The sequence below is a fragment of the Ahaetulla prasina genome, chromosome 1 (assembly GCF_028640845.1).
Source record: "Ahaetulla prasina isolate Xishuangbanna chromosome 1, ASM2864084v1, whole genome shotgun sequence".
In the NCBI taxonomy this organism is placed as follows: Eukaryota; Metazoa; Chordata; class Lepidosauria; order Squamata; family Colubridae; genus Ahaetulla; species Ahaetulla prasina.
The window spans coordinates 61,780,407-61,803,115 of NC_080539.1; the positions used below are offsets into that span (position 1 = coordinate 61,780,407).

Consider the following 22,709-nt stretch of genomic DNA (forward strand, 5'->3'; position numbering starts at 1 on the left):
TAATTTCCAATGTTCCTTGCTGGCTTCCCACAAACAAAGTCAATGGGAAAGCTGGCAGGAAGTTGGAAGTCAAGGTCACCTGAGGTCCTCCCTTGTTGACAATAACCAGGACAACTTGGACTGCCATTGTTAAGCAAAGTGGTAATGTGATGTTGCACAACTAAATGACTGAATCATTTAGCAATGGCAATTCTGGGCCCAATTGCCGTTGTAAGCTGAAGTCCAGCTATAATGAGTTTACTAACTTTCAGAACAACCGTAGCTCATTTTATGACTGGTAATTCCAGTCATAAATCTTGAGAAAAACAGTTTGTTTGTTTTTAAAAAAAATGGATGCAACATGTGGGGACTGGGTAGAAAGAAGTGTCTTGACATTTTATATAATTAAACTTGAATGGTAATAATATGTTATAAATTTAATGAACTTAGGAAAATGATATGAACAAAATACAGTAGAAGATTAAATGTTTTTTGATACTGGCATATCTTTATTGCTGTATTAGGTTCGGCAGATGAGGGTTCCCCAACTGCTTTAATTAAGGGTTCTGATATAACTGTAGAAATCAAGTTACAGAACTGAACTTAATAACCGGCCCATTTATGAAAAACTTGCAACACACTTTGGAACATCTGAGATAAAAAATATACATTCCAAAGAACTGGGCTTGGATGCAGAGCGTGGCTGTTGATCCACTGCTGTGCAGCATTGATGGTCATTTGTGACCACAAGGTAAATGCATCCAATTCTTCCCTTCCTCCTGAAAGACAAGTGCTACATATGCAGCTACTATGATTTTGTGGCAAGTGGTTCAGTTCACAAAAGTCACTCTTTGTGCAGTGTTTGATGAAGATGAAGATAAAATGGCTTCTTGGTCAACAATTGAAGTTTCTTCCTCTTGAAATCAGTGGGTTTTTTGTACCTATAACGATAAAAATAATAAATATCACAATTAATCTTAATGTTGTTTAGGCATCTACCCCAGATTATTCTTTTCTTACTTAAAAGGATTTTGTATAATTTGAGCAACTAGGTAAAATGAATACAACTCTTAATCCTAATCTGTACCTCCACAATAATTGTCCCATTTAAATTCAGTAGCACTTGTTTGTATAAAACTGTCTCAAAATTAGTTATTATACTAATTATTCAGATAATCATTCCTTCACTTTTCCGTCTACCAGTTTTCTTCTAAATTAAGCCAAAGCAATTAAAATGGTTTCAGAATCACAAACACAATCTAATATCTATTCTGAATACTACATTTTGGAGGGGGGGAAGCTCTTCTTCAGATCTTTAAACTTTTATTTGGGTTCAAAACTAAGATATTGCTCAGCTATCATAAAATAATATACAAATCAAGCATTATGGATATTCAGGAAGAAAGTTAATGAAGTGCACTACTTTCCAAGGATAACTTTTAACCATAAGTCATTCGTATAATAGCAAATATGGATACTTGCTTTATGCAAAACTTTACTTACATTTAGAGATATGCATGCAATTTTTGTTTTTGGGCAGTCCATACCTCAACTAAAATTCAAATTTTGGCTTTACACGGAATAAAACAGAAATGTTTTGTTCTGAATATAGATTGAAATATACAGCTCTGGAGAAACACAACAGTATGTAAGGGATTTTCTTGGCAATGGGACATGTAAATAGCAGTAGCTGGAGTGGAGAGAGGAGATACTGAGAAGATAGGAAGCAGGTGAATAGACACATGCATCACTGATGATCAGAGAAGATGATGCATACTAATTCTGTCATACTTGCACATTAAAATTACCCCCAATTTGATTTGCACCAAAACCTGGGACCACCAAAACATTCCAGGTTTTGTTTCTGACCAACCACAACTGATTTGAAAGAATTTAGCAGATGTTCTGGAATACATTGTTTGTTGTGTTTCATGCACACTTTTACTTACAGTTCTATAACGATTGGTCCAGCTTTAATTTCATCCATCTCCATAAAGGCAAAGCACTTTGTGCTGGTGAACCTTTTCTTGGGTTTATAGTGTTTAAATTCAAAGAAAATAGCTGCTCCTGAAACGCAGGAGAAAAAAAAAATCTAAAACATTCTTCAAATTACATCACTGTACTCAGGGGTGAAATGCTCCCGGTTCAGACCAGATCGCCCGATCTGGTAGCAATGGCAGTTGGTGGTTCAGAGAACCGGTAGCAAAAATCCCTGCTCCTCCCTCGCCCATGCCCAGCTGAGCCATGCGATCATCAATTGTTTGTTTTTTGTTTACTTTTAAAAGCATTTTTTCTTCAGCCGAAAAAATGCTTCTAAAAGTAAAAAAAAAAAGCCTCTGATGATCGCACAGCTCAGCTGGGAACATCAGAACCTTTTAAAAACATTTTTTCTACAACCTCTTTGGCCAAAGAGGTTGTTTAAAAAAGGCTTTTAAAAATAAAATAAAAAAAGTTGGCTATGCCCACCCAGTCACATTAACACCCCACCACCAAGCCACGCCCACAGAACCGGTAGTAACAAATTTTACATTTCACCACTGACTGTACTTCTTTATAGACTAGCAGAGTTAATACAATATTGTTAGAACTGCCTTGAGGAAAAATGATCCTCATTGAAGATTCTGAACCTTTGCAAAGAATCATCCTAAAAACTTTGAAGCCACTGTCTTTTTATCTGCCCCCATTCCAAATCATAAATAACATCTTTAAAAAGTTTTGAGTAATTTGGTTAAGGCACTGGGGTAACTACATTTTTCTGGGAATAGCACAACTGTCTTCTCTCCAATTTATTGATCTAAATTATGCTTTGTCCTATTGATCATAGTTCAACATGGTTTTCAAATCTTCACGCAACAAACCTTTTGTTAATTTTTCAACATGTTTCTGAATTTCAATGTCCACATTAAAATGAATGTAAGTGTCCTCCTTCCTTGAAGCAACAGGGGTGTCCTGTACAGGTGTAAGATCTATCCCATTGAGATCTGTCCCGAGAATAAAATTTAAGCATTACACAGGGGAAAAATTGTTGTGACATTTGTTATATTGAACAAGGAGTACTTCCCAGGGTCATTACATTCAAGATCTAACAGTCTAAGTGTTACAAAGGAAAAGATTGCTTCTTTTTGTAAACAGTTCAGACAATACCTTTACACAAGATTCTTTACAGGAATGTCACTTCCAAGAACATGGTAGTGATCATGAGTAAACAGTACTGTGGTGTGCTTATGGGAAAGTCACATTGCCTATTTGGCCTTCCCAGTGCACATTCTCTGAGAAAGGTGACACATGTTTTCCAAAGTGATGAAATATTTGGTATTTACAATAGAGACTTGATCATGTGTCCAGTCTAGAGGAACATTTAACGAACAGAAATGAAGTAGACTTGGGACAAACCCAACTTTTAACCAAGGCTCCTTGAAAAAATAGCAGATGGAAACCATTTAATATGAATAGTCCTCACCTGCAATGTCAATTGGGATTAGAATTTCCAATTCTAATCAGTGTGGTCAAAAACCAATTTCTTAACAAAGGCTTTTTGAAAAAACAGTGATGTAAATCTTTTAATACAGGTAGTCTTTGACTTCTAACGGCAATTGGGATCGGAATTTCCAACATTAAACAACGTGGTTGTAAAGCACAATGGCATTGCTTTAGTAAGGGCAATCTCCGAAGTCCCAGGTGCCATTCTTAACTAAATCCCATGGTCATTAGGTGAAGCACCTTCCTCCTAGCTTTCCACAACCAAAATCAGGCAGGAAAGGGTACAAGCCTGGCAGACAAATAAGTAGGAAGGGAGTGAGGTGCTACTGAAAAGGGTGAATGAGGTGTGTGGGAGGTGATGCCCAGACCAGGGAAAGTGCAAGGGTGTTGTGCGAGGTGCCACACAAGTTGAGGAAGGTGCTATGGGGTGCAATAGAGCTGCAATGCAGATGTGGGGGATAATATGTGTGAGACATGGCAGAAGTGTAGAAGAGGTTTGGTGCAAGTTGAGTGCACCAGAGGCACACATTGGGGAGGGTGTGCCAAGAGGTGCCACATGGTTGGAAAGGATGTGTGGGTTCTGCCATGAGTGGAATGTGTGCAGAGAGTGGTTGGGAGAAGATGCACAGGAGGGCTAGGACACAGGTGGGATACAGTTACCCAGAAATTTGTGATTTCCCCTGCCAGCTTCCCCTCTGACTTTCTGGGGAAGCCAGTGGGGAACATTGCAAATGGTGATCACATAGTTGCATAGTGCTTGGCAACAGATCATAAATGCAAATGGGTTGTCAAGCATCCATATCAGGATCACGTGACTGAGGTTGTGTTGGGACAGCCAAAACTCTAAGAACTCACCATAACCAACATTCATTCAGGACCATTGTAACAAGCAATGGACACTAACTTAACGGTAATAGATTGAGGACTAACTGTACCCTTTCACTATTCTGGAGATGTTAATGTATAAAAAATTGTCTTAAATTAGCTCATATGTAAGTGGAAGATTAAATTTCAAGAACTCTGTATGCTAAATCAAAGTGTCTCATCATTAGAAAATTTTTAAAAAACACGGGGGTTTTCACATGTTAAGTCTTGCAAGGACTTGCAAGATAAGGCAGTTATAGAAAGACAGCATGTTGAAGAGTTTCCATGGGGGGAAGAAATCCAGTATGACAAATGTCAATATTTTAAACTCTAAATGTTGATTACATAGTGGAATATTTTGCCAATTCAGTTCTAGCTAATACTGGATAAAAAGGACCAAAATTATATGCCTAGCCAAATCAATTAAGAAAAATATACCTACCTTTTACACTAACTGTGATATAGGGATCAATGCACTGCCCAGCATCTTTAAGACCAATTTTTTCTATTTTGATAGTTAGTAATGTCATCCCGGGTTCTGATGGTAATCTGGGTAATAAAGTACCTGAGGGGAAATAGGCCAAAATAATAAAGTCATTCAGCATTTTTAATTCTTTCATTCTCTCATTATTAATCCTGTCAACAAAAGGAGATCTGATAATAACATCGTAAGACATAATCTCTGGCATAATTTATTCATATGATCTGATTGTAAATTACAGCATCTTGGTAAAGCAGGATCCTTTTCATTGAACAAGAAGAGTCAAGGAATTATTATCTATTAAATTCTCTGTGCAAATAATTTGTCAGCTGAATTGCCTGAGCAAATAAGCACAGAAACATATGCATCATGACAAGAAAAGTAGTTAACAGCTGTGATAGAGCCAAGAATAGACAAAGTTTTTCTTTTCAAATATTAGACTACAACCACTTGCTAAATACCAATTTGGGGAAGAGTCAAAGCCAAATGCAGAATTATTATCAGAGTCGAAGTCTGTAGCACCTCACAATCCAGAGACAGGCAATATAATTACCTTCGAGATATTTTAGATTTGTGGTTTTAAACTTATGATACACATATTCAGAGGTGAGACATGGGTGAAGACATTGAAACTTAGTATGTTTAAAGTTTACTGTAAACAATAAACAAAGGAAATTCTGATACCATACAACCTTCTTTATTGAAGGGGACATTTGATTTTTTTTTTTTATGGTGAAACCCAGGTTGTTTAGTAGCACCGCTGCTGGAACATAAGACATAAATGCCAAAACTAGTCTTCTAGATGATAAGTTCTACAATCCACTGGCTATGATGGAAGCGACACTGGGAACAAAAGTCCAAAACATCACTGCTCACTCTTGATGTACACAGTATGTCACATACATGAGTACAAATCCGCATGAACTATTATAGTGTATTAAAGTAAGCTTGCATTTCTGATAGAAAAAACTTTCTACAATCTCCACACATGCCAACTGATTTTTTAAAAGATGGATTTTCTCCATGTCAAAAGCAATTCAGAAACTTGTATAATTTGATTCTGTGCCTATAGGATAGACATTCATCATCTACCATTTATTTTTTTGGGGAGTGGGTGGGTGGGAAGAGCCAGATGGCAGATTTTAGTATAAAAGAGTTTTTATATTTATGATGTTAAAATATAATTTTTAATAATGCTTATTAAAATAATAAACAGCAACTACTAACATTAGAACATCATCATACCTTCATTGGCTCCTGGATTAGATGAATGATGTAGCACATGGTTACACAATGGAGCCATGCAAGTAGAAGATAAGACAAGACCATGAATGATTAGGCAGCAAAATAATACAATATGGGATCCGTGAAAAGAAACAGATTGTACAATGAAGTACATACAATGGAAGTTACAATGTCAGGAAAACAGTCTCCTAAAACTAGTACCATGTGTAAGCTATCTCAAAGTTCATTTTTAAATGGCATCATCTCAGCACCATGGTATTTCAACTATTACAAAATTCTATTTATCCACTTTAATCGGCATACATATGTCAGGATTGTACCCAATTATTCTTATCTGGAGAACTGAATGATGTGTGCGGGTTCATGGGAAAAGTCTACTTGTGTAATAATATGAATATATCCCCAAAAGAGGATTTCTTGGAACTGAAGCTTGTGTTGGAAGTTTATCTATTTCAGACATGGCAATGAACATACTATAGAAAACAGTGACTATCAGATATTGTAATGAAAAGGATTATTGTGCTAAGTCTAATATTACTGGCAGTTAAGAAGCAAAAAGACATTTACATAATGGACTTTCAACAGAACCAGTATAAAGTTTGTCAACTTTTCCTCTTTTAGCTTCATAAGATCTTAAAGATCTTAAGTCTCCTAGAATACATTTGGTCAGTACAAAGCAAATTGCAAGGGGTATTGACTTCAACTAGTGCAGTTTCACAGGCAGAAGGCTACTGTCAGATTTCAGACACGTCCTAAAAACCATTTACTGCTGTCCAAAATTGGTCAGTTTTAGTACTTTCACCTCCCACCCCCACCTCAAAGCTTTTAAATCAAGTTTGAAAATTCCAGCTAGTGGCTAAGTATGACTATCACACAGTTCCTGGCCACATCAGGCTTTTACTTCAAGCCTCAAGGTACCTATTTTTAATCAGCAACTAATTGCAAATAACAGGTTTTCCTTTCCAGAGCTTTTATAAGAATTGTTAAAATGCACAACTGGGACTACTTTTAAACCACGATTGTTGCATGGGGTATATTTTTTTGGAGGTAGGGGAATTATAGACGAAAGGTAATATTCACCAACATAGAGCCCCTCTTTAAAAAAAAATTCAAGCTTTTTCGCCTTATCCATGCCAGCATGTAGCCCTGATTAACTTTTGTGCAATCAATTTGGCACTTAAGCCAAATTATCAGAAATTAGGATCCAAAAAAGGAAAAATTAGCTTGGAGTGAGTGTAGGGTGCATTCACTGCACCTGTCAGTACTTCTCAGAGAAGCCATGCCTTTCCTGGGTTTGCACATTAGCCCTGCTTAAACCATACCCTGTCATTTTTTCTGCTTAGTAAAGATCTATAATCAATAAACTTATTTAACCACTGGCTAATAATAAATAAACATGAAGCACCAATTTCCATAGGGATTATGCCTTGATAAAATGGCAAACTTCAAATCCTATCTGAATTTGAGAGCTGACAAAATTAGTATAGATTTTCCCAAAGCAAGCTTTCTTGATATTGGGCAGGCTTTTCTAAGAAAACTCCATGTTTCTGCTTTGCTCTCTGTCCTTCACCTTACCTCAAGATGATAAGGGACAACAGTTTTTAATTCACCTAACAATAATGGCATCTCATAAAATCTTAGCACACAGGCATTCTAGCAGGGGCATGCTGAGCTGGTCTTTATTCAGAAAGAGGTTTAGCAAACAAACATCCAATTGCAGATCCCTCCCCCACCAAGTAACTCTTGCATATGGTTGAAGAAAAGGGGCCTGGAAAAGAAAAACCTACGAGAAACATTTGAAGGTGCCTGGAAACAGAAAACTTTACAGAGATTTGACAGCTATCTTTAAATATCTGCAGAAGACAGGACAAAACTGTTCCAGAACACAAAACTAGAAACAATGGATTTAAAGTACAAGAAACAAATTTTAACTTGACAACAGAAAAAAAATCTAACAGTAGGAGGTAGTGGTAGCTAGATGGCTGTAAGTGTGAATTCCTGCACTGGTCAGTGACTGGATTAAACTACCTTTCCAGTCCTTGTATTCTCTGTTTCTAACTGCATAACTGCATTTGATTCAGTTTGGCCTCTCACCTGGGACTCTGGCAGGAAATGCATCTGGAGATCCTGCTCCAGCTCCACCTTCCTCCTCATCTTCTTCAAATTCTAAATCTTCCTCTTCACCAGGTGCTAATATTTTTCTTTTAAAAAAGGGAAACATCATACTGCAACTGAAAACTGAGTTGGATAGGAATTGCCACTATATCAGAATATAATACTGGGAATACAGGTTGTCCTCAACTTACAACAGTTTATTTAGTGACCATTCAACGTTACAACAGCACTTTAAAAGTAACTTATTAGCCTTTTTCACACTTATGACCATTGCAGCATCCCCATAATCCTATGATCAAAATTCAGATGATGAGCAATTGGGTCACATTTATGATGATTGCAGTGTCCTGAAGTCATGTGATCACCTTTTGCGACCTTCTGACAAGCAAAGTCAATGGGGGTATCAGATTCACTTAACCATATTACTAATATAACATTTGCAGTGATTCACTCAACAACCATAATAAGAAAGGTTGTAAAATGGGGCAAAATTCACTTAGCACTTAGCAACAAAAAATTTGGGCTCAATCATGGCTGTAAGTTAAGGACTACCTATTTATGGCCTCCATTCAAGTATCAGAAGCTTAGAATTGAATTTCAAAACTTCTACATTCTGCACACCTATATTTTGCATTTTTTAAATATAACTTTGTTACATTTTTTATAGAATATGAAGACAAAAACTAATAAACATAATTAGGCAGAAAGAAGGATAGACAGAGAGAAACACTAAAGAGAAAGACAGGGAATAGGAGTGCAGAAAAAATGCTATAGAAAAACAGTATAAAAATGAATCTTTAAACTTCTTTTACAAAAGATATAAATAAAACTTGAAATACACCAATAATAGAGCTATAGAAGCCAGTAACTGGTAAAATCTATTGACCCTTTGACATATGGAAATTTTGCAATTTCCGACGTAGGTTCTTTCTGCATGCAATTTTTCCATACCTTGGTGGAACAGGCTGAACATCAAAGGGAAATTCTTTATTATAGGTAAGAATACTCTTTAAGACTGTAAGAAAAGACAGTAATAATTACCATCAAAATTCTGTATAATTATATAAGAAGAGTAGGGCTTAATCCTTATAGTCACAGTAAGAAAGCAGTAAGTCCTTATTATATTTTCCATACATTATTAAGATTACTTAAATTAGCAAATGTTAAATATGAAACTTCTATATGAGCCGTACTGGCACAGGGATTAGAATGCAGTATTGCAGGCTAATTCTGCCGACTGCCAGCAGTTCGATTCTCACCGGCTCAAGGTTAATTCAGCCTTCCATCCTTCCAAGGTCGGTAAAATGAGGACCCAGATTGTTGGGGGCAATATGCTGATACTGTAAACAGCTTAGAGGGGGATGTAAAGCACTGTGAAGCAGAATATAAGTCTAAATGCTACTGCTATTAATTTTTTTTTTTTTACATTTATATCCCGCCCTTCTCCGAAGACTCAGGGCGGCTTACAGTGTATAAGGCAATAGTCTCATTCTATTTGTATATTTACAAAGTCAACTTATTGCCCCCCCAACAATCTGGGTAAATAAACATGATTCTGGAGAGAAAAACATTATTAGAATTTATTTTATCCTTAGAAGACAGAGATGTCTGTCTTGAAAGGGTAACTTTAATTTAGGCAATATCTGTGACTGATATTGTGCAGGAACAAATTAGTTCATATATAATTAAGACATTCAGAGAATGATAGTTCTCACTTATACTAAGTACATTTGTATGTCTCTGTGTGTATATATAATGCTAAAGTCAGCAATAGTACATATGCTGGAAAAATAAATTATGTTTCTAAGCTATTGGCAAAATAAATGTCATGCCTTTTGCTTTTCCAGTTGAAACAACTTCTGCCAACAAAGGAAAAACAGATATTCTCAAATGGCCAATAATGAAACAACTGATAGTATTTCCTATATCTGCCAATAAAACTCAGGCAATGATCCCCCAAGCAATTTGTGGCAATCCTTTTGCCAATTAATCCATTCTGATAGCAATGTCCCAACCTCTTTTACTAAAAAACTCAACCATCACCGCAGAAGCTACTGGGAAAGACTATATTCCAAAGACTCTTTTCCCAGAGTAAAATGGAGTCGTCACAGGAACCTTTAAGACATTACTAATATAAAAAAAGATACTATATAAATTGAGTTTCCTGAAGAATAATGTAATTATCTGCAAGGAAAAGGGACTCTGTTGCATAAAACTTGAAGTTATACAGATTGGTGAAATCCATTTTTCTGGTGGGGGCATTTCTTTAATACTTTTTTAATTAAAAAAAGGAAAATACTTACTTGGTTCTAGTTTCTTCAGATCCTCCAGCTTAAATTCTTCCTCGGATTGTGTAGACTACAAGAAAAACAGCATTTAACATCTGCAATTATTATTCATTGATATACTGTAGTGAGTTACAACAGTTAAATAGTGGAAGTTTTGTAGTCTACAAGGATAAAAATGTACGACCATAAATAATTTAAAAATCCATAATCATACTGAGTATAAAACATCACACTCACATACACACAGAGTGCCTATTAACCTAATCAAGGTGACACCATGACCCTCAACATGAATTTGGTTTGAACTAGGAGGCCATTCCAAAAGACCAGTGCTTCCAAAGCTCAGTTCCCTTTGCTGCCCTAAAATGGGGAATCATTAGCAGCTTTTTTCAATAAGATCAAATGCAATGGAAGAATGTGGTCCTGCTGATAACCTGGTGCCAGAGCAGAGGCCCATAGCACTAGTATAAAGTCACAGATTGCCTCATTTTCAACCAACTACTGCTTCCAAGTGGTCTTTAAAGGCAGTGTCACATAGACCACACTGCAGTAGTTTAAACAGGTGGTGTAAAGTGACAGGTCACTGTAGCAATGTCCTCCTATCCCAGATAGGTCTACAGCCAAAGCTAGGCAAAGACTTCCCTGAATACAATTTCTACCTGCTGTTCCAGCAAAAACCACAAGTCCAGGAGGACCCATTTAGAGGAACCACTGCAGCAGACAGAGAGCCTTGATGGACAAACAGTAATTCTGTTTAAGTCTCTTCTTTCCCATCCAGAATCTCAAAAGTCTCCAACAGGATTGTACTTCATTACCAGCCTGACCTGGGATAATTATGTAAAGCTGAATATCTTTAATCCATTGATGATGCTGGATCCCAGACCATCAGTTCGTGGCGGGTTTCAAATTTTTTTACTACCGGTTCTGTGGGCATGGCTTGGTGGGCAAGATAGGAGAAGGTTACTGCAAAATCCCCATTTCCCTCCCATCTGCTGGGACTTGGGAGGCAGAGAATAGATGGGGGCCGGCCAGTCAGAATTTTTTACTACCAGTTCTCCGAACTACTTCAAATTTCTGTTACTGGTTCTCCAGAATTGGCCAGAACCTGTTGAAACCCACCTCTGCATCAGTTGATATATAACGATAACTTATAAATGTTAAGCAGAAGGAGAGAGCTGGCGGAAGGGGGAGGAAAGTGACCCCTAGGGCATTCCACAAGAGAGTAGCCACAGACGCCTCTCCTTCCCTTCCCACTAACTGGAATCATCCATTAGGAAAGGAACAAAGTAATTGCAAAACGCTGTTCTGGTTCTACTTTTCTGGATTTGTATTGGAATGTAGTGGTATATATTGTTAATGCTGCAATAAATAAATAATGAATAAAAGCAACAATAAAGTCAGATTTCATACTCATTCTTGACCAGCTTCAAAATACACCTTTGCTAACAGGAAACATTTTTCTTTGGTGGATGCAAGTCGCAATAGTATTTTTGTGACTATTACATAGCTTAGTGGAAGATGGGGGGGAGAAGTTAACTACAGTATTATAACCTTCAAATTGCTTCAATTGAAAGATTAGAGAAACCAGTATAAACACTGGTTTTTAATATATCAGTATAAAGCATTTTATATTGTTCCAAAGTCAAATTCTTTTTTAAGATTCATATTATAAGACACTGCTTAATTTTTCTATTGTCTTGGACCCAGACACTGTAATAAATCACACATAACAGAAAGATGAGTAGAATATGTGCCCCTGAGTCAGATTTTTCCAAAAGGTGTTCTTTAAGTTTTTAATATTTAATGAAACCCATAAAGAAACCAGAAATCAAAGGTGAAACCAGAATTATACCTGCAAAGCTGCACTTCTGAGTTCCAAGCATGTCGCAATCTTAGCTAAAGTTTTCTGCAACACAGGAAACACAGATTAATTTGACACTACCTGTTGTATTAAAAATTTTATATGAAAAGTAAACAAAAATAACTGTTAAGGATATATGGCTGAGGGAGCAGCAACCCAATAGGCAGAACAGAAAAAAGAAAACCAAGTCCTTGACATAGCTTCTACAAGGCAGCAAACACACAAATCAAAACTGCGCACCCAAAAACTGCTTGCCACATTCAAGTTTCCTGTGTTCCCAGTCTCAGGCACAAATATGTTCATTTTTAAATGCAACTTCAGCACTGTGGTATAAAAGGTCTGGAAACAGAATGCCATACAATTAGCAGACTCTATTATGAAAACATACATTTTCATACATTACTGTGAATCAATCTATATATATGAAAGCAGAAACTTTCATATATGTACAGTACGGATGAAGATCCTATTTTCCTCTATCATATACTCACCCACTTACCCCTTACAATAAAACAAAGGTAATTGAGCTTTCAGCCTATTTTCCTTTTCCAGTTTAGCAAGTTTAAGAGATTGTATTTTTGTCTTTAAAAATATATATATTGCTCCTTGAATTTGTCAACTATTCTTTGTTATGAACCAGAAAGATTTAGGATATATTAAAAGGCACTTGAGAGTTGAAGAATGAAAGTATTCTGTACAGATTTTCTTGAAAGTTTTAGAGATAATTTTTTTTAAGGAAAAGCCTCTTCTGAATTGTGGCAAGATACCAAAAAATATTATTCACAACTGTTTCTCAGGAACCGCACCCAACACAAATATTAAAAAAATTAAAACACTACAGCTAGCTTCAGCTACAGTAATGTTTTTCTAAGTGATCCTATCCCCAACAAGGCACTTCACTGTTTACTGACGAAAACACCTTATTAAACACATTAAATTAACAAAGTGAATCTTTTCTATCCACTTTATTTTTTTCTAAAAAACCTTAAAAATTCCTTGATCACTAGATTTTGTTAGCTACCACCAAACAAAGCAAACACATTGCAGATTTCATGTAAAATTTTATGGCTCCAATGAAATTCTATCTTTTCAGAAGCTTAAATCAGTTTTTAAGAACAACCTTTTTAAAATAAAAATACTTCCTATGTAACTGAACTTTTATGATTTCACATGGCCAGAAAAAGATAACACCTTTTTTTTCAGGTGCCAAAAATACAAGGTGCCAAAATTCACCACAGGAAGGAAGGAAGGAAGGAAGGAAGGAAGGAAGGAAGGAAGGAAGGAAGGAAGGAAGGAAGGAAGGAAGAAGCCATAATTAATTTATCCAAATGCCAGAAGTTTTGCTACTCTAAAGAATAAGGAGAATTTCCTGGTCAGCCCAACATATACATCAGAGATTACATCTCAACATTAATACATAAATGCATTCAACTATTCTGTAAAACAACTCTCATCTCCCCTAAAAAAGGAACAAACCCATGCCTTTGTAGGATGTACTTTGGCAAGGTAGGGAAATCCTCTTTCCATATCTCATCTTATACTTTTTACACAAAGGATTCATTACTTAATGGCAGAGATCTAACAAAGCCTGAGAATAAGTAAAAGGCCCTTCCCATCCACGTAACTGGGAAGGGGTGGGGGGAGAGGAGAGGAGAGGAGAAAAAAAAAATGTCCACCTTCCAGCTGCAGCTTCCCATTCATAAGTGTCCTCAAAGCCTCCAAATTCACAAGTTTAGATTTGGGTGTGGCAGGAGCTCATAGGACAAAGAATAGCCTAACAATATGAATAAAATTCCACCATAATATTTAATATTAATCAAAGCCATTTTATTAATGGCAAAGCTCAACCACAATGGAAGAGGCAGCATTTTAACTGTTTCTAAATTCCATAACAGACTAACATAAGAGGAATAGTGTAGCAAGATTTGGCAGTCTGTGCATGAAAGAAAGATGCTTCTGAGAAAAAAGCTGAGCTGTTGAATTCCTGATGGAAGAAACCTGTGGAGAAGCAGCAATGTGTTTCTGGTAACCTGTCCTCTGAAATATTTGGCTTTTAGGACAAGAAACCAGACTGTTCTTCTTTAAAAAGTGTAATAATCCAGCAAAAATACCTCTTTGTAAAGTTGATACAGAATAGGAATTTCAGAACACACTTGTCTGCATTATAATTTCTTTTTTCACATATTCACATTTCATTTAACTATGCTAATGTATTACCTAATGTAGTGGAGGCATGTATAACTAGTATACAGGAAAAAGTAACAATGTTTAATAAGATAAAAATGTATACTCTATTATGATAACCTTCTTAGATAATTTATATTACATATGAATGCAATCAAATAAGTATTGTTCCTTTGCAAGCTATTTTATATCTTTAAAGAACTGAAGTATTAAGTTCATTCTCTCAATTTGCTGTATACAGATAAGTAATACACAAACCCAGCACTTGTAAACCATAGCCAAAACAAGCAAATTATATAAATGACTGCAAGAAACAAATTAAACATTCCTTCTAAAAATAGATTCATCATGAAATGAATATACACCATTATGTACCTTTTGATCTTCTGTGAATTCTGAATTGTTGGGTTGAGACACTGCCTCTTTCTGTAGATGTCTTGCTAATCTGAAGAGAGGTAAAGTAAATAAATAATTTAAGGGCTTTAAGGAGTCTCTAATTATAAAAGTATTCATTATGAGATATAATTTGAATAGTACATTAAGCAAATTATAGGCAGAATGTATCTTCTGATCCCAAGAAGCCCATAAAATAAAGAAGATATATAAACCAACTTATCTATTTTCTACAAGACTTTTAACATTTAGCGATCTAATAGTCCAGGGCTGTCAAACTCCCAGCCCATGGGCCAGATGCGTCACATGCTGACCACACCCGGTTTACCGAAGAGTAAAAAAGTCCTGATATATCATGTGATGCTGCCGTGATGACATGAATTTGACACCCCTGTAATAGACTCTTTTTTATGCATGGAGAATGGAGCACATTCATTCATATTGACTATGAGGAAGATTCTGCCCTGGCAACCTTGCTCCCCCTGCCCTTACCCCAAAGTACAAGTAATTGCCTATGGCAATTCAAATTTTCCACATCTTTTCCAATTCTCTCAAAACAAGCAAAAAACAAAACAAAAAAAAATCACCAGCATATTTATAGTATTCACTATCTTTGTAAATCTGTATCAGACAGCAGCACATCTTCTATAAATTTAAATCTACCCCATACATTTAAAAAGGAAAATTTTCTGCATTAAAGTACAGATGGATGATCAAATCAACTATGTTTTTGTTATTTTATCTAGAAACTGCTTCTCCCAAATCTATGCGATTCTGATTTGTAGAAATGATATATGTGATATTGCTACAAAAGTGAACAAATAATACTGTACAACACATTTGTAACTTGATTACAGTATTCTTTCATATAACAGGCAATGCTGATCCTAGATTGTTTTATACAGAGATGTAAGAAATACATCTGGACATGGAAATATACTTCTAGAGATCCCAAGTCATTTACTCCCAATATCAACTTGCATTATCCAAAAATCTCTCCCTCTTCCAAACTGGGAGTGTTACAATTTTATTCAGATACCCGAAAAACCTCTGGGTAACAGGAATACGAAGCAACCAGTGACATGACTAGTTGTGATCTTTCAAACCTAATTTTTAACATGCATAGACTGGGTTGTTTGAGATTCATCAAAACACTAAAACAAACATAACCCCATTCCCTTACCTGAAGCTTAATAGTGTTTAATATATAAATATATATTTGCTGTATAAAAACTGATAAATCAGTTGAAATTATTTTTTCCTTAGAGACCCATGTAGGAGCAACACACATCATATATATCCTTTTATATTTGGCTTTGCAGCTAATCTCCCTTAGTGCAAATAGTGAAGCAATGCATCCCATTGATTTCAACAAAACTTGCTTTTAAATACACATTTAACATAAACATCTTAAGGCAATCTAGAGCTTTGTGCTTTTTTCAAGAACTATACAAGCAGGAATTCAATCTATTCTGTAGGTTTTTAGCGCACTTTCTCCTTTTCACCACTTTGTTTCCCTATTGCCATTTGTTTGACACATCACTGAAGAAATCTCTATTTGCTTGCCTCCTGGAACAAGCTTCATCTCTCCAAGTTTTAAAGACTGGAAAAAGCAAAGATTGACATCCATTAGCTAATCACAAAGAACCACTTTGCTGTAGTGGTTAAGATACCAGACTAGAAACCAGAGGATCATGAGGCACAAAATCAGCTGCATGCCTTTGGGCTGGTCACTCTCTCATCGCTAGGAAGTAGGCAAAAGCAAGCTACCTCTGAAAAATCTTTCCACAAAAACTGCAACAATTAATCCAGGCAGTCAACAGGAGTCAAGACTGACCTGACCTTACACACACACACAAAATAACCAGTCAAATATTCCCTTGCTTGTATGTTCAATGACCGTAACACCTTAACGGTCCTCCAACAGTTACATCCCAAAGGTAATGATTTTCTACATGTATTTATGGTTCCTTAAAAAACTTACGACTGTCAAAACAGAACAGCAATAAAGGCAATCTTCCATGAAACACAGCCATCCACCATTATTGAAATTTACTTACATGAGTTTCATACATGCAGAACAATAATAAATGTTTTGGCCAAACAACATTATCGCCTCACATCGGGATATCCAACTTGGCCCCTGGAAGAGTGGTGGACTTCAACTCCCAGAATTCGCCAGCCAGCAACTTGCTCATATTTATAGTTCATGATGGCTGGGGAATTCTGGGAGTTGAAGTCCACCACTCTTCCAGGGGCCGAGTTTGGACACCCCTGCCTTACATCTTCTATACTCCTCTATAACACAAATGGCTGGCATAACAGAAAAGCTGATAAAGACTTCTCTAAACACAGAGATTTCAAAAACTACTGCTACAGTGTTCAATGTTGACCACAGGAAATTATTAAACTTTATTATAATATTCTTTCTAAACTTCATGTACAGCAAGAAGGGTAACTTAATTGGTAGGATTAATACTAAAGAAATAGGTCAGGAAGACCCATAACAATGACATACTTTACAATTATAACAAATAATTGTCTGCTACCTAGGCTTCATACATCACTCTAGGCATCTTACAATAAGTGACAAAGAACAGAACATGCTTTTAATGTACCAACAAGCTCAGAATACTAAAAGAGGGAAACTACTTGAGGAAATGATCTCTATTCAACACATTTATTAGTAGACAGTACTAGAAATAGAGATAATAATTTCATATGTTGCTTCAGATAAACTTAGACACAAAAACACATTTTTCCCAAAAAATAGATTTTTAATAAATACTTTTGTCCTCAATGATAACATAGAAAATGTAATATGAATGTAAAATCTTAACAAGTTTGAGGAACTTGGCAAAGTACAGAATAGACAAACGTAAAAGTTATCTATACAAGTGGTTTACATTCGCAGCTGGACTAAAGGTTTGAAACCAATGAGGATGGATCCAGTGGCTTCTATTTTTCCATAGAAGTGTCCATCTCAATTTCTCTCTTAACTTCAAGAACAAGCACCATCTTTAAAGTAACAATGGTAGTTAAAGATCACTTAATTTTGAACATAAAAATGAAAAATTGGAGAAAATTTATAATTTTGAGAGAAAAAATTTTCTCCTTCCATAATACATTTTAATAGAGAAATTTCCACAGAGAAAATGATATCCACACATATTCGTTTATCAATTCCAAGCATATTTTATTGCTGTTAGATGCAAGTGTCATGCCCACTATTAATTTCAATGGGATCCATTTCTGAGTAGTTAGAAAAAATATCCTATAAAGATATAAAATGCAACGCTATATAACGTAAAAGTGCCTTAATTTTATTTGCATTTGATTTAGTTATACCAAAAAGTTTTAAAAAATTAACAACCATTAAATGGCAACCAAGATACAGATATCTTTTAGTTCCTAATAGCTGCATAATACAGGGAAAAAAGAATCAATCCAAAAGAGTTCTTAATCATTTGAATTTAGACATTTTCTCCATAAACTGTCATGAAAAAAACATTTATGTATAGAAAGCAAAGATTATTTTTTTCAGAAACTATTTTCAACTTTCTTATATAGAAAACCTCCTCTAGCCTAATAGAAAAGATTTTGAGTTGTATGTAGATTGACAATATTCAAGTTGTCAGCGTTCCAGAAAACCCCTTCCCCAAGTAAAAACTCTGAAGCAGGCTTCTTTCAAAGTTCTTTTACTAGGATAGGTAAACTGGCACATCTGGGAAAATCCGAATCTGAGAGATCCGGGTTTTTCCTCAGTAAATCAAAACTCAAAAACCAACCCGATTCCTCTGCCAATCACATGCTCCAATCGCCAACCGTCCCATCTCGATACATCACTCCGACCACTCCTTCTCCAGCTGCAGGACCAGCCTGACCTTGACCGGCAGGAAGAATGTTATTGTATCTAATGGGCCCCTCTACTAAATCCCACCCCCTCATACTTTCCCACACATGAGAAAGTGGCAGCAGAGAAGCTTCCAGCCTAATATGGCTTCCAAAGCTGACACAAGTGTTGTAATATTTTAATATCATAGAATGTTGCAGTCATAATTTTAAGGGAAAAGTTCATACAAATCTGTTAAATATGTATTTCAATCATAATTTAAGTATACAGTATTTGGAAACAATTCAGAAAACGTGCTTAGAGTATAAGCATAATGCCAGTCTGCAACAACTTTATAGCAGGGATGTCTTGGGGTTCTGTAGTTATCCTCTGTACTTGCTACATAATCATAGAAAATGATGCATCTACTTTAAAGAACTACAGGAAGATGCTACAGTCATACTCCATAAACATTCCAAATGCATTATGGAATCAAATCTGAAGCACTGTGACCCATTTTTTCATCACTTTTCCAAAAAATGTTATAATTTTTTCCACTAAAAAAGTTCCCTGTCCTACTGACACTCTACTTTGTTAGCAAACCTTGAGGCAAATCACTAATATTTTTTTTAAGATGGGAAATTGATGCTGAAAGATGGCAATTTGTGCAAGGCCATACAATGAATCAAACTGCAAAAGTACAACTTGGACTTAGCTTAGATTCCAAATCTTGCCCATATGATTGCACTATACCCAATATTTCTTGGAACTGGCTAGAGTTACTTCAAACTTATCATTTCCAAATTTCACTTTTCTTTCACAAATGTGTAAACTCATATCGACTAAAACTAGTTCTAAAAATATTTCTGCATGAATTTCAGAGGAAAATGGTTTTACGCTCACATTTAAGTTACTAATGGGGAGTTGAGGGTCCTAGCATCAAAAACTAGGCTTTCACAACATTTAATAATAAGGAAAATGGTTACTTATTGCTGTTTGAACCAGTCTTTTTTTTCTCAATTAAGAAAGTGTTGAGATGTAAGAAAAAAACAAAACAGTTAGACGATACTGGCTCATTCATTACAACTACAAGAATGTCTGGGAATTATGAATAATTTGCAATTTTGCAAGGAAAAACAATGACATTTTTATATTAAATCTATATTAAATGACATTAAATACATACAACTATCACAGAAATATTATATTGTTACTAATGTGATAACTGCTACAGGTAGTCCTCCACTTACAACAGTTCATTTAGTGACTTAAAATGGCACTGAAAAAAGTGAATTATGACCATTTCTCACACTTACAACCATTGTGGCATCCCCATGGACATGTGATCAAAATTTAGATGCTTGGCAACTAACTGCATATTTATGACTGCAGTGTCCCAGGATCATGTGAACACCTTTTCAAACCTTCTGAGGGGCAAAGTCAATGGGGAAATCAGATTCATTTTACAACTGTGTTACTAATTTAACTGCAGTGATTCACTTAACAAATGTCTCACTTAGCAACTTTTGGGCTCTTAGAACTTAGAAATTTTGGGCTCAATTACGGTCATATGTTGTGCTTCTGTTCTTATAATGAAAACTACTTAATTGCCATCTTTTTTTCAGAAATAGCATGCAAATTAAAATGTGATCTTTATAAAACAATAGTGTCACTCTTTGATAAGGCAATATAGTTTAAGAAAATGTAAAGGGAATCATGTTTTAAATCTAAATATACAGATGCGAAGTATCAGATGTGATAATGACCAGCAGTTACAGGCAGTTTAAAAGGGATTGGATAAATTCAGAGATACAGCTTTCAATGCCTACTAGTTGATGCAGCCACAGTGCCACCAAAATCAAAATGCTTTAAATTCCAGTTAGAGATCAGCAGTAGAAAAGAGACATTACCAACTGGCTGATTAGCCATATTATGACACTATAGAAGCTTAGACTTTGATCCAGTAAAGCTCTTAGAAATGCATACAATTATAAATCAAGACTTCACAATGTTGCACATTCCAACTGGATGGGCAAGGAAAATGCTATAAACGTTTAAGCATTCAGTAGCTTCCCTCCCAGCTTAATCTTTCTACAGTTTAATTAAAGCAACAAATGATTTTTTTTGTTTCCTAATTGCTCGTTATTGTTAATCTATAAAAGTTAAATATAAATGTCTGATCTTTTATTAGACACATGCAATATAATTTTACAACTCTGAGCCAACAGGGCTATAAGTGCACTCGCTATGCTCTAATCTTGTCAGAAGTAGGTACATTGATGTTGTAGCATAACATATGTTAGTCTTGGAATAGCTCTAGCAAATAAAAAATAGTATACAAGTGCTCCTTAACTGCCATTTAGGGTGGGACACTTTTGCATTGGGAATAAAAATAAAACAAATTTGTACATTCTGAAAGCAAAAGAGTTAATGGTTATCAACTATTCAATATGATATATAATGGTCAGAAGCCAAAGAAATATTAATTTCCTCCCAAGAGCCAAGTTCTTTCAGCTAGATTCCTTCTCCAATCATGAAGTTTCTGAAACCATGGGAGTTTTCAAAAGCAACATTTGCCAATAGACAATAGATTAATTGCTTCCTAACAAGCTATTAATGTTACAAAATATCCTAATGTGGCAGTTCAATAAAAATTAGCCAAATACTATATGGAAACATAGGTTTATTATCAGTTGTTAGGAATGGAACTAGAGCTACCAAATACCCAATTTTAAATCATAGAAACAAAAGCTATTAATCCACAAAATCTCTCTCTCCCCCCCTCACTTGTACTAACATTATACATCTGGTACTGCTAGAAATGACCCTGAAAGAATCCCATGGTTCAGATTAAGGATCTAGAAACAACAGGTGGCTTCCAAGGCCGAAACTTCCGTCAGATATCCCAAAGCTGACCAACCTAAAAAAAAAGCGTTCAGAGCCTGGGGAAGCCGCATAACAACATTAGAATCGTTTGGCTGGCATTTATCTTTTTTTACAAAAACCTATTACATTTCAAAGCAGCAATAGATGCAGATCGGCAGCCAGAGGCTCAGCATCCTCCCATCTGCATCTTGTGTGTAGAGGCAGTCATGGGGCAGTGATGGAAGCGACTCTTCCCCAATTCTGCAGCTTCGACGCAGAGCCCCCTCTCCCTTCGTCCATAGACCCTCCGCGCCAGACAAAAGCCTTCCAGCGCGGAGTATTTACGACCAGAGGGACCCTCGCACAACCCCCTTCTCCCCTTTGCGGTCTTCGTGGAGCAGCCCTTCGCTCCCGGCCGCCTGCAGCTGCCCTTCGCCCCACCCAGAGGCTTTGTAGCGCCTGCCTGCCCTCCAGGTCACCCCTTCGGGGCTCCGCCCAGACCCGCCGCCCGCACTCAGCCCCACGGGTGCCTGAACCCCAACTTCTCGCCCCACCCAGGGGCTCTTCCCCCCATCCCGCCTTCGCCTTCAGCAGCTCCTCCTTCAGCCAGCCCGACCCTTTGAAGCTGCCGCCGCCCGCTCACCCCCACTCACATCTGATACTCGTCGATCGCCTCCACCAGCTGCCCCCAGGAATCGAAGTCGGTCCCTTTTCTGAAGCTGGCGCCCCAGCGCTGCAAAAGGCTCCGAGTCGCTTCCGACATGGTCCCAACTGCTAAGGCTCCATCTTCATCCGCGGCCGCGCCGGGGAATGGGAGCCGGGGAGCGAGGAGTGGAGGGGCTTTCGCCGGGCAACGGCCGCTCGCTCCAGTCCCAGCAACACCGCCGCTCACTCCCCGACCAAGCCCATTTGCCTTCTCAGCCAAACCTGGCAATCGCTCCTAACGAGGCCCCGCCCCCCAGCATGGTCGGTTGTACCCAAAGCCGCCTTCCTCTCCTTGCCCTGCGCAGCGGAACTGGGGGAACGCTGTTGGCTCCCGACTGCGCGTGCGTAGGCATAAGCTATTGTAAATTTGCGAAGAGCGCTGGCAAAATAGGGACAAGCCGCTGCAGCGGAAAGCTG

The 22,709-nt window shown here is 36.9% G+C and overlaps 1 protein-coding gene across 4 annotated transcripts; it reads right to left on the reverse strand.

The window, feature by feature from the left end:
• Nucleotides 1–465: 465 nt before the first annotated feature.
• On the reverse strand, nucleotides 466–22,530 carry AIDA (axin interactor, dorsalization associated). Of its 4 annotated transcripts, none has more exons than XM_058165474.1 (11): nucleotides 22,241–22,526; nucleotides 14,873–14,942; nucleotides 12,305–12,358; nucleotides 10,468–10,522; nucleotides 9,116–9,179; nucleotides 8,144–8,250; nucleotides 6,050–6,061; nucleotides 4,766–4,888; nucleotides 2,838–2,960; nucleotides 1,929–2,046; nucleotides 466–920 (listed from the first exon to the last, which is right to left on the reverse strand). In XM_058165474.1, exons 1-11 carry the CDS (start codon nucleotides 22,348–22,350, stop codon nucleotides 824–826), a joined length of 933 nt encoding a protein of 310 aa, XP_058021457.1. In that variant the 5' UTR covers nucleotides 22,351–22,526; the 3' UTR covers nucleotides 466–823. The 4 variants fall into 4 exon arrangements, with proteins under 4 accessions (XP_058021457.1, XP_058021460.1, XP_058021459.1 ...); XM_058165477.1 differs by lacking the exon at nucleotides 22,241–22,526 and adding an exon at nucleotides 21,735–21,949; XM_058165476.1 differs by lacking the exon at nucleotides 12,305–12,358 and having other exon boundaries at nucleotides 22,241–22,530.
• Nucleotides 22,531–22,709: the final 179 nt, after the last annotated feature.

Excerpts from the sequence above, each read along its gene's own strand:
- AIDA (XM_058165474.1), bottom strand. The coding sequence starts at position 22,350 with ATGTCGGAAGCGACTCGGAGCCTTTTGCAGCGCTGGGGCGCCAGCTTC. Across the intron at positions 10,523-12,304 it reads TCAGAAGTGCAGCTTTGCAG|TCTACACAATCCGAGGAAGA; the intron begins GTATAATTCTGG and ends TTTTTCTTGTAG. Across the intron at positions 921-1,928 it reads GGACCAATCGTTATAGAACT|GTACAAAAAACCCACTGATT; the intron begins GTAAGTAAAAGT and ends TTATCGTTATAG.